General features: G+C 42.8%; 1 protein-coding gene across 1 annotated transcript in view; it reads left to right on the forward strand.

Annotated features, from left to right (window-relative positions):
- The first annotated feature begins 3492 nt into the window (after positions 1–3492).
- LOC123029233 (amine oxidase [flavin-containing] A-like) overlaps positions 3493–16859 on the forward strand; it is a 41086-nt gene continuing 27719 nt past the window's right edge. Inside the window, exon 1 of the mRNA XM_044441911.1 lies at positions 3493–3674. Within this exon, the coding sequence (XP_044297846.1) occupies positions 3629–3674 (46 nt within the window). The 5' untranslated portion in view covers positions 3493–3628. The remainder of the gene's footprint in view (positions 3675–16859) is intronic.

Here is a 16859-nt window from a genome sequence, read left to right on the forward strand (position 1 = left end):
ATCATTGTTCTCCAGTCAGAGGCTAGTCCCAGATATTGAGTTAGAAAACACAGCGGACATTGCCTCAGACCCTCCACATGATTCTTCTGATCAGACCCATATTTGCAATAGCCAAAGCCTTGCACTATAGTACTGGCACAAAAACAATTTCCTTGATTTAAAATGGAAAGTTCTGGAATCTTGTCCTGAACCAGTATAAACCAGTCCTTTCAAATTTTCCTAAGTGCAGAGACTTTTTATATCAAAAGGAACACAAGTCTTATTCAAATATTAGATAAGGTTTACTGCAATCTGTGTACCATGGATCATAGAATCACAGAAAAGATAGGTCAAAGAGCCAAGAAGGCCATCCAGTCCAGTCCCCTGCTAGTGCGGGACACTATGCTACACCATCCCATGATATAACCCGTGTGGAACACTTGTATTTTAACTATAGAGAGGCTTGTGCAGTTATCACTTTGAAAGTCTAGGGCAGGGGTCCTCAAACTTCTTCAACAGGGGGCCAGTTCAAAGGTGCAGGCCGCCAAGGCGGTGCTGGCGGGGGGGCGCAGGCCAGTGAGGGGGCGAGGGCAGGGGGTGCACATGGCGAGGTGGGGAACACACAGGACGAAGCAGCGGCTTGCTCTCATGGAGATCGTTTTCTCCGAGCGAGTCCAAAACAATCTCCGCCTGAGCAAGCTGGCGCCTCGCCGCGCACCCACGCACAGTGAGTCCAAAACCTCCGAGGCAGGCCAGATAAATGGGCATGGCGGGCCGGATCCAGCCCGTGGGCCATAGTTTGAGGACCCATGGACTAGGGCCTGGTTAATCTGATACTTAGCCAAAAAGAAGAATTTATGTACAATGGAATTTTAGTTTCAAGAGTTTTTGAAAATCACATGCCCCCATTGGCTATGGTGAGTCATCTGCCAAAGCATCCAGAGTACTGTGAGCAAAATAGTGCTGACAAGGCATATGATTGATTGAAGGTGGTAGGCCAGGAGTATTCACCTATCGATCTTGCTCAGGTTCACCAGCAATTGACAATATTACTACTGTCTCCTACAACTAGTTGAACCAGCTGTACAGTGGGTAATCAGGATGAAAGTGATAATCTCTTCTGATATCTTTATCCTTGAATTAGGGAAACTTCATCCCACATATTAACCATGTCCCCACATTAAATACTGACACAGAAATTTGTGCCCAACATATTAGGTGGTCAGCTAAACTAATCTCACAAATTAAATTTAGCAAAGTACTAGTCACTAATAATATCCCTCCTGAAACTACAGAAAGCAGTATCAAATCCTTATATTCAGAAAGAAGTTTCAATTTTTTAAGATGGTTTGTTAAATGAAAATTCTTCTCAGACAACAGTAAAATTATTTCAAACCCTGATTGATACCTTTCAAAACTGCCTGAAGCCCCAAAAGGGTGGCACACAATTTTCTCTAACAGGTCTAAAATTTGGTTCAACCATGAGTGCATCAATATGAAACACTGTTTAGGAGAAAAATATGTCATATAGGGATTTGAACCTTCCTGAGCTTCCTAAGAAATAGTTTGAGCAAAAAAGAAGATATGAAGTTTTGATCAGGAGAAAAAGAAGCAAGCCCAAAGGGAGGCATGGCAGTGCCTAACAGATGCCCTTAAGATGGGAGCCTCAGCTACTTTCTGGAGAGTGGTCCTTAGTGGCTGGCATAGTATCACAGTAAGTCGTGAGTATTTTATTCCCACAAATATTTGGGAACGGCACTTTAATGCCCTGTAGGCAAGTGGGCAATTCTCTCAACATTGCAATAAGTCCTGTCTTCATATGTGATGTCATTAAATTGATCTCACAAATTAAATTTAGCAAAGTATTATTACTAATAAAATCCTTCCTAAAATCTAATATTGACTGGTGGATACTTGTCCTGACAGTCCTATTTATACATGTTGACTGGTCAGGATGCTTCTCAGCAGAGTGGGTGCTTGCGATAATTATCATAATAGACAAGAAAGGAAAAAGATTGGATCCATCAAACTATAAATCTATTCACCTATTAAGCATTGTTAGTAAACTGTATTCCGTTGACTTCCATGAAAATTAATTTGCTGGATGTGTTGCTGTCCTGAGGATCCTGTAAAGAACTGGATAAAAATGCTTCAAACAAACAAACTAGAAAATATTATAGCTGGTAAACAAGCAGGATTTAGGGCTAGGAGATCATGTATAAATCTGGGTTTCTTCTCCAGCATCTTGCTGAGAAATGCACTAGAACATCAGGGGAGGCTCTTTATGCAGCCTTTATCAACTTTAAGTTGGCATCTGATATGATTTTGAGAACAAAGCTATGGGAAAAATTTGATGCAGCAAACATTGACAGAAGCTGTCTAACTTTGATATACGGTTTATATACTGACTCTAGTTTGCAGATTAAATGCAACAGGATGGGAACTTAAGCTGATTCTGACTTTCAATGGTGGAAAGCAAGGTTAAATACCATATTCACCTATTAGTTAGAAATATCTCTCCCCACACCAGCTGTGAGGTAAGGGAACCTGGTCAGCTTGCATACCACTGGCATTCTGTTAGCAATTTACATGAAGAAGCATTACACAAGTCTTCTTAGCATCCTTTCAACCTAATGTAAGGTTTATTGAACCCCACCTTGTGAAAGGCAACCATGATTACTGCCTAGGCAGAGATCAGGGATTATGGGAGCCACATCTGGTTGGCATCAGCTGGGAGAAAGCTGCACCCGTCCCTGCACCCAGCCCCATTTGGATTGGACATTAGTGAGCCATAGTACCTGTGCTAGCTGCAGATGATGGGAGTTGTAATGGAGATTCCTAGGTGGAAGGCATGGGCATACGCACACCTGATTTTGCTTTTCATGGATGAAAATGGATTGCCTGCAGTATCTGTACCACTACACAGAGTTAAATTTAAGCAGTTTTCCTCTGCGCGAGAAGTCTATGTGGCTCTCCCTCCATCCCCAGTGCGCGAGCCCTTTCCAGAGTGTTTCTAATGGTAAGTAATGAAAAGCTGAAAGTTTGCGCGGCACTTCTTTTTACAACTGCATAAAATGCAAGCAGCTGCACCTCAGAATAAGCCCGGCGCTTCCACTCCTGCTGCATTCCTACCCGGCCCTCTCCCGAATCCACCTTGCGCCGACCAGCGAATGAATCAAGGCGAGGGTTCCCGTGCCCGGCGCCCTCCTGCGGAGCGCCCGCAGGAACCTGCCCTTTGCTCCACCTGCCCGCCCAACGCGAGCAGGGGGCGGGCGGGCGGCGCTGCCTACCGACACGGGCCAGCGGGAGAGCCTTCCGCTTGGTTGGATGTGGCTCCCCGGGGAGCCGCGTGAGTGACAGGCCGCCCCGCCCGAGCAGCGCGCTCCCGGCCGTCGCCTCGCCCGGGCAGGACCCGTCCTCGCAGCCCCTGTGGCCGCCGTGATTGGCGGCGACGCGGGGGCGGAGCGCGCGGAGGGGAGACCCTGCGGGAAGTTTCCTGCTGCTGCTGCTGCTCGCTGCTGCTGCTGCTGCTGCGCCTGATTGGCAGCCCTGCTAGTTCGGGGGAAGGAGCCAGGGGCGCGCTAGCGAGTCTGGCGAGCGGCGGTTGGTGAGGGACCTGCCGGCGCGAAGGGGCAGCACAAGCGGCACCATGAACGCCAGCCACGATGTGGTCGTGATCGGGGGAGGCATCTCAGGTCAGGGAGCGTCGGCCCGAAGACCCGGGGCGGGGCGGGGCGGGGGAGACCCTTGGCCAAGCAAACAGCCCTTCGCCGTCTCCTCACCCTATTAGGCGACACACTTCTCCAAGAAGTCACCCGGTGGGGCGGGGAAAGTTGAGCCAGGCTCCGAGCTCTTTGTGCGCACCCTTGAAGGAAGGGATCGCTTTGTTGCGCGACTAGTTTGCTCCGTCTGTATTTAAATGCTTGCTCCTGGAGAGGAATGAGCGCTGTAGTAAGTTCTGCAAAAGCACCGCGCCTGTCCAGTAGATGCGCTGCGGCGTGCGGAGGAAAAGTGAGCCGTCTAAGGAGCGTGAAGTACCTGCTGGCTGATGTGGCTTGAGGACAGCCGGTGATCTTTGGAACAAGAAAGTGGCCCTTTCCCAGCTTGGAGTTGCTTCGCGTGCTGCACGTCTTGGCATTGTGCAATACAACGAGCCTTCTGGGATGAGGCCGATTCCTGCGTTACCCCCACTTGACCGGCTGGTCCCGCTTGGGACCCCCGAGGGCCTCCCTCCAGGCAGCCCCCGACAGTGTGGCCAACCGTTAGGGACTTGGGGCCAAAACATCGGAGGCAGGTGGCACCAAGCCGAAGGAGGACGTGCTCTCCCGTTGGCCTGGCATCAAGATGTTAGGGTGCAAGGCTCAGCCTTGTTAAGTACAAGTATACGCCATTGAATGAAATGGCATTTATTTTTGAGTAGGGTTTTTGAATAGGTGCTTGGTAAGGAGGATGTCCTTGGGTGTCCTGGTGACCTGTGGATTCACAAGGTGGAATTATTTTGGGTTGAGAAGAGTGCAAGGGTGTGGATGGTTGTTTTTTCCCTTGCTTTTTAAGACTGCATGTTGTGTCAGTTCGCTTGATTGCCTTCTTGCCTTATGATCACTTTTAGCTTGGTCTGCTTTGAATCCTCCTGATCTCTTCTGGTACCATCATATACTGGCATCAGCTTATTTCATAGAAGGATCATCATCTACAGGAGGGCATGTTAGACAGCCTCCCTGCCACCGTCCCACCCCATTCAGCAAGTTGGAGCTCAGCATGCCTTAGGAATGGTTTCTTATGAGAGGCTGAGCAGCAGTGTTAAAATGCTCTTTTGAGGTAGAACAAAAACAATACACTGAGTCACCTAAAAAAAGAAGAAAAGGTTTTACCTTAAAATATGTTTGACTGCAGCCTTTCTTCTGAACAAACTGTTGATCCTCTACTGTTTTCTGTACCAAGACTAGGAAATACAGTGCAGACTTTTGCACTTGGATACAGAATACTTGAGAACAAATGTGTGTCATCCAAGGAACTGAGGGGGCTCCCAAGCAAGGCGTTTAGTGTGTAATGTCCCCACTTTGTTCACCAGATTTTACAGGGGCCCCAGGTGTTATCAGCTTTGATTTGTAGCCTCCCACACCACACACCAGTTTTTGTGTGTGTTCTGTTTTTGGTGGAAGGAAACTGCTTTTTTCCTTCCACTAAAAACAGAACACGCACAAAAACAATTGACAAAGAAAAGGCAAAGCAAGTACACCCGGTGGCTTTTGATTTGTAGTCCTGGCAGCATTTTATCTGGAAGTACCCTGCTACTGAATTGCTCACTATGTATGTATTTCTTTTCATAGATAGGTGTTACTGTTGTAGCTGAGGAGCATAAGCCTCTGCAACTGCTTGTCATCAGGAAACTCTCTTCCTTCACCCCTTCAGAGACACATTCCATGTTTGAGAGTTGCAAATGCAATTTAATCAAAATGTAATATCGGCGCTATAACCTGCATCCCTTATAGCAAAGACATCTCAGCAGAGAAGAAAAGTTCTGTCTGCTCAAATGCAGGCTTGTAAATATACTTTTACACGATTTTTTCAATGAAATCCAAACATGAAATGTCACAGCAAGGAAAATGCTCATGCTGTTCGTACTGTGACATTTTATGTAATTATTGTTTTTTATTAGTTCATAGAATATCATCCTGCTTGTTTTTGTTGAAGGAAGCAAAAACATTTCCAAACCAAATACAAACAATGTAGTCATTGTTACAGTCAGCAATTGTAACTTTCAGATAGCAAAATATATTTACAGCAGAACTGAAAAAAATAATGCAGATAAAGTCTTGCCCCAGACTCAGTCTTACTGAACTCAGTAGAAGTGAGATGCTATGCATAGCATTGCGCTGTTATGTTACAATCTTGTGTATCCTTCCCTAGATATAATCACCTTAAGAATGATTTATTTAGTGAAAAATTCTAACTATAGTGATGTGGGAAGAAAGTAATCCAAGATTCCTAAAATTTAGGAATCTTTTTTTCTGTCTAAATATGCATAGGGTTGCACTCTGACAATAAAAGTTAAGACATGAGATTAGGGCTGAGGAAAGATGGTGTGGGAAAAAATGGACATTGGAAGTAAGCCCCTCTTGAACTTACAAGGAAGGTCTTCCTTCTAAGTAAATGCATACACTATTGGGCTGGAAAACTTTTCAACCTAGCTAATCCATTTTCAGATTATTTAAATATCTCTCTTATTTTGTCTTGATTTTTCTGCTAGTCTTTTGGGTTACAATGAATATATTAGTTAAAGCAGCAGACACAAAATACTGGCCTTACTCCTGTTCTCCAGTTGTCTGCATTGTAGGGTGTTTTTTTTAATGCTTGCCAGAGAAAGTATATGTGGGAAGTCTTTGCCCTGAATATGACCTCTTTCCAATCCCTTATCAAAATAAGCTGCCAAGAATCAGGCATCCTGTTCAGAGATGGTAGTGTTATTACTTTAATTTAAAGGGCAGTGCTCTCTTACAATGGAAACACATCATAATTTGGGCCAGCACTCAGCCCCTGAATCTGTTTTCACTTTCAGATCCCAGCCCAGTAACCGACTACGTAATAATAAAGTGAATCCTACTAAAGGGTGTGAGAAGGGATTGCTTTCTGAATAGCCTCCAATGAATAGCTAGAGCCAGCCCCCACACATCCCACCTTTGGTGACGAGACTTCAGACCCCAAGAACATGGCTTTAAGCAAGCTTGAGCCCTGATCAATTTCATTTGAGAAAGTACACTGCTAATGAAAGTATCACCTTACTGTAATGTGGGCAGGACATTCAGTTTCATTTTGATAAGAATTAACAAATTTTCACATTTTTTTCATGTTCAAGATGTAAAACTGACTTGCATGCAATTTCCTGGTAGAAAGGTGGAGTATTAATCAAATCACCTGAGAATAAAAAACAAACGTGAATGACACTGAAGCCCTCTTTAGGTATTTCTTTTCTGGACAAGTTAAACACATGAGGATGGGGAGGGTGCTGTACCTGTTCTTTGCACGTTTCCATCATCCGCTTCGTATGATGCCTGAGAGGTATCTGCCTGACTGCCTGAAAGGAGCACCTTCTCTGTCCATGGAGGCTGTTAGCATGGTAAGGAACACAGGAGCTCATGATCAGCCTTGGTCACCCCTGAAGAGAGTCACAGAGGGAGACTATTAAAGGGGGACTTGTTGCAAACCAGCTGTGAGCAAGATGCAGTATAGATGTAGCCTGGAACCATTTGATGGGTTTGTTCAGCTGCCAGCAATAAATGATTTTTCTTGCGGTGGAATAGAGCTGAGTGCCGCTAGGTGGGAAAGTCTTGTAGGCGGGAGAACAAAAATACTCTTTCACATCCATTATTCCTACTTACATCTCATTTATCACTTCCCCTCCCAAGAGTGAAGAGAGATGTGATGCGTCTTAGAGATGGACAGAAAGACGCTGTGGTATTTGACATTTAATGGGAGCATTTTTGCAAAGGGGCTTACGGCATCGTGTGTCAAAGAGAAGATGCCATTAATTCTCATGGCAAAGGCTGCTTCCATGCTATAAGCTTACCATGTGTCATAGGCAAATAGAACTCTTTATGGGACTGGGAATTGTAATAAGGCAGGGTCTGTGGTCATGCTGAAAGTTGTATACTTGTGTGGAAGCAAATGCGAATAGAACTCCATTTCAGATCTTGCTGGTACAACATGGAAAGGTGTAAACTGAGGGATTGGGGCAGCATATAGTACCCCACATGACTCCACACTTTAAGCTCCCACACATTCTCCTGAATGCCTGAACAGAACTCCAGTTGTATTAGTTACAGAATAACTATGACTCAAGCACATTAAGCTGTACCAGCTGTCTGGGTGGGATGGCAATGGGGGAAGGAAAATGGGAGGGAAGCAGTGTCTCTCTTGTTTCCAGGTTTATATAGGTGTGCACTGCAAGAAGCTTCCAATGCCCATCATGAGAATTAATTTCTAGACGTTTGAGGGAAAGTGCTGAAACATGAAGCCCACTGTACACATCTAACTCTAAGCCACCATGTAAATAAGCCATGGTGGATTGGTTGTTCATGGAACATCCCGTGGTGCTTCTGAAAGGTAAATGGGACCACCGTGGGATGTTCTCTCCCTTTTCCCTCAGTATCCAGCAGGTAGCACAGTATCTGCTGCAGCAGAACCCATCTTGTGTCGGACCACTACCCATTTTTGTTTGCCATTTTGATTTTCCTATTTTTCAGAGCTGCAGAAATGACAATCTGGATCCATTTTTTCATCCTCAGAAAATTGTACAGTTGTAGCTGTTGTTGTTTGTCATTCTTTTGCTCCTATACTCACATGTCATGGTTAGGAACTAAATAGAGGGGAATTTGAATGCAAATTTCCCTTCCATTTTACTTCCCAACCATGAAATCTGTGTGTAATTCCCATATAATCTGGCTGTATGTTCCAGTAAAAAAGCAAACACATTCCCAGGCGGCTCTTTAAAAAAAAACTACATCCTTGGAGGTGACAGAAGAGAATGTAGCAAATGGGGGCCAGCACCAGTGAGACCCTCTGTAATAGTTCTATTCACTTTGCCACACTCAACCAGCTTGTCAAGGTAATATTATTATTGTTTTATTGTCAGGGAACCAAAATAACCACAACAGTATATGCTCTGAATAGGAGTCATGGAAATACCAATTTGTTATTGTTTTACTGTTCTTAATTCTACATTTGTAAGCCATCCTGAGATGCCGAGGCATGTGGTGATGGGATATAAAAGTTTTAAATGAAGGAAGGAAGGAAGGAAGGGCAGGAGGAGTAGTCATATTTCCCGTTTCTGAAATAGCTGAAGAGCAGGGAATATGTCAGAAATGTGGAGGGCACTGAGAACAGTCAGTTCAGCAGTTGAAAGGGAGCTTAAATCGCTGCGGGAGAGGTTTTGTCACCATCTCCTCTTTAATGCTCCTGCTTCTCCATCATACCTTCCTTTGCTTGTTATTTTCAGCTGGCAGCTCAATCACTTGTGCGAATTAGACTGTATGCAGTCTCTCCTTGCTAGTTTCTATGTATGCTACCAACTGCACTGGACTGCTTTTGACAGCTGAACCTTACAAAGACACTGACCAGGCAAGACTTCCTATAACAGAAAGTCAAACATTTGCACTTCCATGCCTGAAAAGGAACTCCTCCTGCTTCTTCTGCAGGCAGAATCCAGTGGGCCCCCTACTTAAGCCCTCAGCTGTTGTTAGTCCATTACTGTGGCACTGTGCCTTTCATGAAGAGCTGCTCCACCTTCCTGTGCTGTCCACCTTCCTGTGCTCTTGTTTACCCAGCATAATTGAGAACTGAACAACCCTTGCCTTATCAAGCTGTAGCATGCTTCTGCCAGAGCCTACTTGCGTGCCTGATTGAGCAACCTGTTCTCTCTGCACCCAACCCTAGCCAAGACATCAAGGGCAGGAAACTGAATAATATTAGCGAAGAAGGTTCTCAGTCCATTAATGGGACATTTTAATAATGCTCAAGATGCCATTATTTTCTGTATGCCTAAGATGTGTTTTGGAAACAGTATCAACATCAAAAAACACTCTGTAGTCGGATGGATCTTCAAGTGAATGTGCATGACTTCTAAGCTATGTTCATAATTAGCATTGAGGTTCATCGTATTTGGCACAGATGACTTTGATGTTCCAGTCCAAACAACAATCCATTACTACTATATTCAGAGACATCCTGCTGTCAAGGCAAGTGGCTTATCAGATATGCTGGGAGCGGCTGAGAATGGAAGTGCTGTTCAACAAGATGGAGATGGTTGGACAGAAGTAGTAGAAGAAAATTATTCCTCTCGGCCATGCAAGTGGCTTGACAGCATCATGGGACAGTGACATTGAGGGAACTGCTTTGGCTATCTGCATGATGCCAGCCAGGTTTGAGATTTGGAATTGGTTTACAAATCCCATGCTTAGATCCCCTGATCTCTACTGTTCCATTGCTACATTCACCAAGAGATATCTTCCTGATAGTACCCATGATTTTGGAGCTTTGATCCATGGTGAGTCATAATAGGGCTTTTAAGGTCATAAGACCCAACTCTGGAACAGGTGCAACTGTTGTGGACTTTCAGTTCTTACCCAAATGACTCTTTTCCAGCAAACATTCCCAAGAAAGCAATCTTGTCCTGTGTCTGAAGACTAGTTTTCATACACTTTCATACATTTCTTTAATGGAAGCAATTTAGAAGCATAAGTAAATTGCAAGTAATACTGCAGTATTTGTATTGAAGTATATTTTCCTTTTGTTTGGGATCAGTTTTGAGATTTTAAGGCTTTGCTTCTGCCCAAAACACAGTGGAAATCAGTTCTATTTTACTTCTGAGATAGTGGCATGATTTCAGGGAGCAATGTTTCACACACTCAGTGGCACACTCCGGCAGCCCTTAGGTGCATCAAACCAGCAGAAATGAAATGCACAGTTACATGCTTAAGGTTGCAATCTGAGGCAAGTAACTTGTGAGCGAACCTCCCTAAAATAATGAAGAGCTGTCACCTGAACAGAAGTTGATAAACTCGATCAAGCAATACTGCACTCCATTTTATGAGCTCGCTAGCTCATAAAAACAGCCAATTACATGCCAAATGTGGTGTTTCTGAAGCTAGGAAACCTTGAAGCAAGAATATGGTTTCGATCCCAACTTTACAATATGTTTAAAATGTGATTGTCTTGCCCAATTATGATCACTTTTTTTTTTAAAGAAAGTCGTGTGTGTGTGTTGGGGTGTGGTCTGGATTGGAAAGGGATTAATGCTTTCATCCTTTGCTTTTTTCCATTGAAAATCCCCTATCAAAGCTGCTGGTGAAAACTAAAGTTCCATGAAAGCAATGCTTTTAATAAGGGAGTTAGAATGTGAATAAAATCATTAAAGGTTCTCCTAAATTTAATGCCAAACATCAAAATAATGACTTGGTTTGCATGTCATAACAACCTAAGGTTGTTAACAAACCTTAAGGTTGTTGAGAAGACAAATGAAAACTATGGGTTCAAAATCATGATTGCTTATCCTCCAATAACCCACAATTCTGGGTTCAGATGTCACTAATCAATCTAGACTTTCAAGAACTGCCAGATTTTGTAACTGCTATATTCTTATGTGCATTCTTGTAAAACCTACAAGAACTGTTTTACAAAAGGAGAAAACTGATCCTGGATGTTAATCCCTCAAATATCATAGCAAATAGCATTGCCATTATTTGTCTGTTCCCATGAGTTCCTATACAGTATGTGTATCTGAGTCATTATCCTTTGATAACTTAAGCCAAACTGAACTCTGATCTTCTCTTGATGAGACTGAATTATCCAGCTGCTATGGACAGCTTCATAATAAGAAATTTAAACATGGGAAGCACAACTCCTTTTCCTTCACTTATTTGTAGGGTGTTAGTATCAACTGATGCCTTCTTATCTCGCCAAATAAAGACACCTTTCATGTTTTACCCTTTGAAGAATTTGCAGAGTGAAATAACCAAATGAGGACACTTTCATTTAGGTGTTTATATTCCTAAATTAAATTATTTTTATTGGATCATTAAGCAAATCCTGATGTGTTTAGTTCAGTGTGTTACAAATGTTCACTGGTTCTGCTTGTTTTTGTTTGTTTTGTGACTTGCAACTTCTTATGGATTTTAAAATTAAAGGCCAGGCTAGACATAGCCTTAAATGTGTCCTTGCATTTACCAGGAACATTAAGCAAACAAAAATGGAACAGAGGTGGTGGTGGTGATGATAATTGTCAGGATAACAACAGGTGAGAAGTTTTAAGTATTAGTTGTCCTCTCCCCCATATCTAGTATTTGCGTTTGTTGTTGCTGGTGTTGCTAACAATCACACCTAGTTTGGGCCTTAATGTAGTGTGATAGTTATCTAGCAAGGCATAGTTACATATCAGCTCTAGATATTTAATTCTATAAATATTTCTTTGTGTTGCATACAGAATCAATATATTCTCATGTTTAATATATCACAGGAAATTGTAATTCTCAGAGTAAATAAGTTTTGAGAATGGGTTGCTGCAGGAAGAACCTTGAAAAACAAATTTAGAGCAGTGTATTTAAGTTATTATGTGTTGTTACTAATAAAATACCATTAAAAGCCAACTACAGATTGGAGAAGCAGAGGATGGGCTGAAAAGTTTATCCCCAAGGGTGATGTAGATATGTTAGCTGGAACATATTGGCAGTTCCACATTTTCTTGGCATGAAGATCCCTATTTGACTAATGAACACTGAGGTTAAGATGGCCAATGTCAGATTTCATTTCTTAGTTTAGGATAAACATAATTAGATTTCCTGTCAATGAAGCAGTGAAAGTAAATCACAGCAAAAGTGCATCATTATAGTGGAAACTTAATGTAATAAAGTCACATGGATTAGCTTTCTTTACCACAAACTGGTGTGCTGAAAGAGAATAAGCAAAGTAGAAAATTAAGCACCTATTGTGTCCATGGAGCAACCCCATCCTATTTCCCCAGCGTATGGATGGTTCTCCGAACTTACCCATCAGACTTTTGCATGGCTCCTGGGCAATGTGGTTTCCAAACTCCCAGTTCCATCCTCCTGCTCTTGGCATGCATCCCAACGGTCCCCACAATTGGAATCTTCCTTTCTCTGTTGTTCCCTATGAACCTCAGCAGCCTCACCTGATTGGTTGGTTGAGGTTTTGAGACAGGCTCTCCTTCTAGCCTTTCCTGAGTGTATCTGTGTCTCTGCAACACTTAGTAGCTACTCCAAACCCAAAATGAATTCACAATCGTAATAAATGTTTGCCAAGATTCTGTTGTTTCCCCATGCATTCACCCAGTTTCTCCCTGTCTCTGGAGACATTGCTCTCCAACATGAATAAACGAGTGATATTCAGTGCTGCTAGGGAGCTGAGAATGGATGGCTGAGTGGACATTTCCATGGCTGCTCCTTCCATGGGTCTCTATGGTATTTCCATACCAACAGGAGATCCTAGGTCTGGACAGAGAAGCCACAGTGAAGCATAATAATCTTAGAACAAACCATTAATGCTCTGAATGGTTTTGGGAAACCAAAGCTATGATGGAGAAACACCATGACTACAGACCGGCATGGGTAAGCAATCACTATGTCTTATGGCATGCCGACACAGTCTGTGTTTCATATTCATTATTTCAAATTCTGTTATTGTTGGTATGTGCTGTCAAGTTCTCTTTGACTTATGGCAAGCCTATGAATGAAGGCCCTCCAAAATGTCATATTCATGGCATCCCTGCTTGGTTGTTCTAAATTTAAGGGTTTATGGAGTCAATCCATCTCTTATTTGGTCTTCCAAAGTTTGGTGAGTATCCATTTCTTCTTGGAAACCTCCATGAAGTTTTCTTTATCTTGAGAAATTTTCTTTATCTTGCATGGGAAAACTGTATAAACTGAGAAAAGAAGCAGGTCATCTTTCCCTAGGCAAAAAAGCCAATGAGTTTCTATTTTAAAACCAACACTTTGTTGTTTGATCATTTCTTTTATGTTTCTCCCCCAAATACTACAGATTTCTTAATGATGCAACTTGTAAAATTGCCTTAATATTTTTCCAGAGCACTGAAATTGTATTCACAGTTGTCAGGCTGTTAAAGGAAGTTGGTTTAAGGATACCCTGGCATAAATGAGACAAAGTTTTAAATCATTTGCCATATTAACAGTTTGATTTGATGCAGTTAGATATGCACCTGTTCAAATGGATGGACATAGCCACACCTAACTCTGCATAAATCAAACCCATGAAAAGGCTATATAATCCACAATTCTCATTTTTATAAAGTAGAACATTTTCATCACACCATACCAATAATTTAGCATGTGCCAAATTCCAAGCGTACCATTTAGGAAAAATTGTAGAATCATTCATAGTTCAAAAAGATCTATACTAATTTATTTTAATTTGAGGGAATATTTCAGCAACAGCTTAAGCTGCAGTCATTCATATCTGTCAAGTAGATCCAGTATATGCGTGTTGTTCAAAATAATCTTAAAATAAAGCACCCTATCGCCAATTTGTTTTCATAAAAATCCCATTGACCGTGAATGGGATTGCTACAGAGAGTATTGTAGATCGCAGCCAACATGAGTAGCTCCCCCACCCCCCTTTCCTTGTTGTCCTTGAAACTGTTCATCATACACTTCATTAGCTAGGAGTGCTAGCTGCTTTTATGGAATCGGCAGATGCTTTTGTTTAGAGTTGTAGCTGCATGCAGAGAGCTATTCAGCAACTGTGTATTAGGCTGACTGGGCAGCTGTTAAAAATCACTTTGTAATCTTTAGCCTGACCCTAACCTTGACATTATTTGATCATCTTCTCAATCTTATTGGACTGTGACTCATATTGTATATACCACTGTGCATCTGTGTTTGGAAGTAATGAATCTGAGAACTTCTGCTAGAAATAGGTCTGTGCTGGTAATGCTTGTGGGAAACCACAGTTGAGCATCTTCTAACAGCACTGTACCTTAGACTTGGGATGCGATTTTCCTTCGCATGAACTCCAGGTAGATGGAGTTCAACTGGAATTGCTATGAAAACACCTGGGCAGACTGTCCAAGAAGTCAGACTTATTTATCCTGAAGAAATACCAAGCAGATTATGCTATATTCAGAACTTGTGAATGAGTCAAATTTGCAACTCTTTGAAACTGCTCAGCTGTGTAAGAAATCCTGACTGCATAAAGGCTTTTGCATGTTGAGGTGAGTTTAGAGGAATTTGGAGTATACATGAAATATGAATATCGCTGTGTGTACAGATGAAAGGCTATTTAAACAGCAATGCTAACAAAGTGATGCCACTGGAGCAAAAGTTTACTTTCTGACTTCACATAAATAGCACTGATGGTCTCTGAACTAGGAAAGGAGCTGTCCAAGAAAGGCATCTTCGGGTTGTGATGGCCAGCTCAGTGAAAACAGTGTTTGGCTCCTGTGAAAAAGGCAAATTCTGTACTAGGGATGATTAGGGAAGGAATCAAAAAGAAAATGACCGATACTGTATCGGCAGTGTTGTGCACAGTTGCAAGCACCATGCCTCAAAAAGGGTATTGTATGCATAGAGAAGGTACAGATAAAGGTAGCTCTCATATGAAGAAAGGTTACAAGTTTTACCTTAGGAAAAATATGAGTGATTTAAAAAAGAAAAGTGAGTAAGGGGAAGACATGCTAGAAGTGTTTAAAATTATACATAGTGCAGAGAAAGTGGAGGGAGAGTTTTTCTTACCCTCCCATAAAACAAGAAGCCAAGATCACCTCATGAAGTCAAATGGTGGGAGATTTGGGACAGGTGAAAAAGAAAGACTTATTTGCACAGCTTATTATTAAAGTGTGAGATTTGCTAGTCCAAGACGTAGTGATGATTGATGGCTTTAAAAGAAGATTATGCAAATGTATGGAAGACAAAGTGTTAATGGCTATTAATTATGATGGCCACATGTTCCTTCCCATAAGGGAGACAGCATGCTTTCAATGGCTTTTGCACTGATGTCCTTCTTGCAGGCTTCCCATCAAGCTGCACATGCTGTCACAGAGGTCTGGACTAGAATATGATTTTAGCTTTGACTAGCACAGCTGTTATGTTCCTAAAGAAATCAGAGATAATCCCAGAGAAATACAGATCAGTTTAAACCATTGGTATCCTGTGTTAACTATTTGTAATTTACTGTGTACCCCTGGGATGGGACTGCAACCTAAGCTGGTCGGTTGTCTCTAGCCCTTGTTTTCAAGTAGCCAACACAAAGGAAATTAGTAGGGTGGCCAGGCATTCTACTTGACTGGGGGTGGACCACTATTCGTTGGGCAGTTCAGTTCAAGGTTGGTTTAAAGTCACAGAACCATAAGGAGGAACAGCCATGAGGGGCTCTGAAGTTGCCCAAGGGGGAGATGCAGCTCACCTTTCTCACTGTTCCCAGCCAAACAGCTGAGATGTGAGATAAAAGGGGTAGAAGGAGAGGAGGAGTCAGCAGTTAACTCTGAAAAGTCAAGGATAGCAAGTAAAACTGAGAACCAAACTGTCTTGGGCTGCAGGAAGCAAACACACTGCCTCCTGTGTGCTCATCTCTTCTGCTTCACATCTGCTTTGTTCGGCATGACATCCATACAGATGTTTAAATGTTGTTTAACCCTCAACAACCCAACATTCGGTCATATGACTTATGGAAGCAAAGTGAAATTAGTAAGCAGGTGGGAGAAAGTGTGCTTGCTCACTCTGCTATGGCCTTGCCAATTCATGGGTTCTTTGATCCACAAGTGGGTGTTATGTGCAAACTATGTTTGTGGAGGAAAACATGAGCTGCCAAAGACAGTGCAGTACAGAACCAACTGTCAGGGTCCAAGGCATGGCAGCCAGTTAAACACATGAACACCAGGACCCAGACACCTTAATCCCAAGTATTAACCAAAGTCCAGTCTGAATTCCAAGCCGATAGGAGATAAGCTCAAACCAGGAGTCAAGAGCCAGAAAGTCCATACAAGGAGGGGAGACCTTTGGAGCAGAAACAGGAGTTGGGATGAAGTCCACCCCCAAGGCTTCATGTAGCAACAGACAACACCACAAGAAGTCAGGAAACCTTCATTGTTAAAGCAGCTTCTAGAGGGAAGGCCCGGTTCTTATATAGCTTATCCCTCAGGACTCCCAGGTGATGCTTGTAAGGGCCTTGCTAGCTGCAGTAGTAGGCTGTGGGTCCAATCCTGCAACTACCAAGGCTGCTATTCTGGCCTTTGGCCAGAAGATGGACCTCTGAAGCTGCCTCAGATCCAGCTTGGAAAGAAGCAAGCCTGACTGCCTGGTCACCCCCATCCTGCAGCTGCACTTGGTTCCTGCATTTGGTTTTTTAAAAGGTTGTAT

The sequence above is a fragment of the Varanus komodoensis genome, unplaced genomic scaffold (genome assembly GCF_004798865.1).
Source record: "Varanus komodoensis strain SLA01 unplaced genomic scaffold, ASM479886v1 scaffold4, whole genome shotgun sequence".
In the NCBI taxonomy this organism is placed as follows: Eukaryota; Metazoa; Chordata; class Lepidosauria; order Squamata; family Varanidae; genus Varanus; species Varanus komodoensis.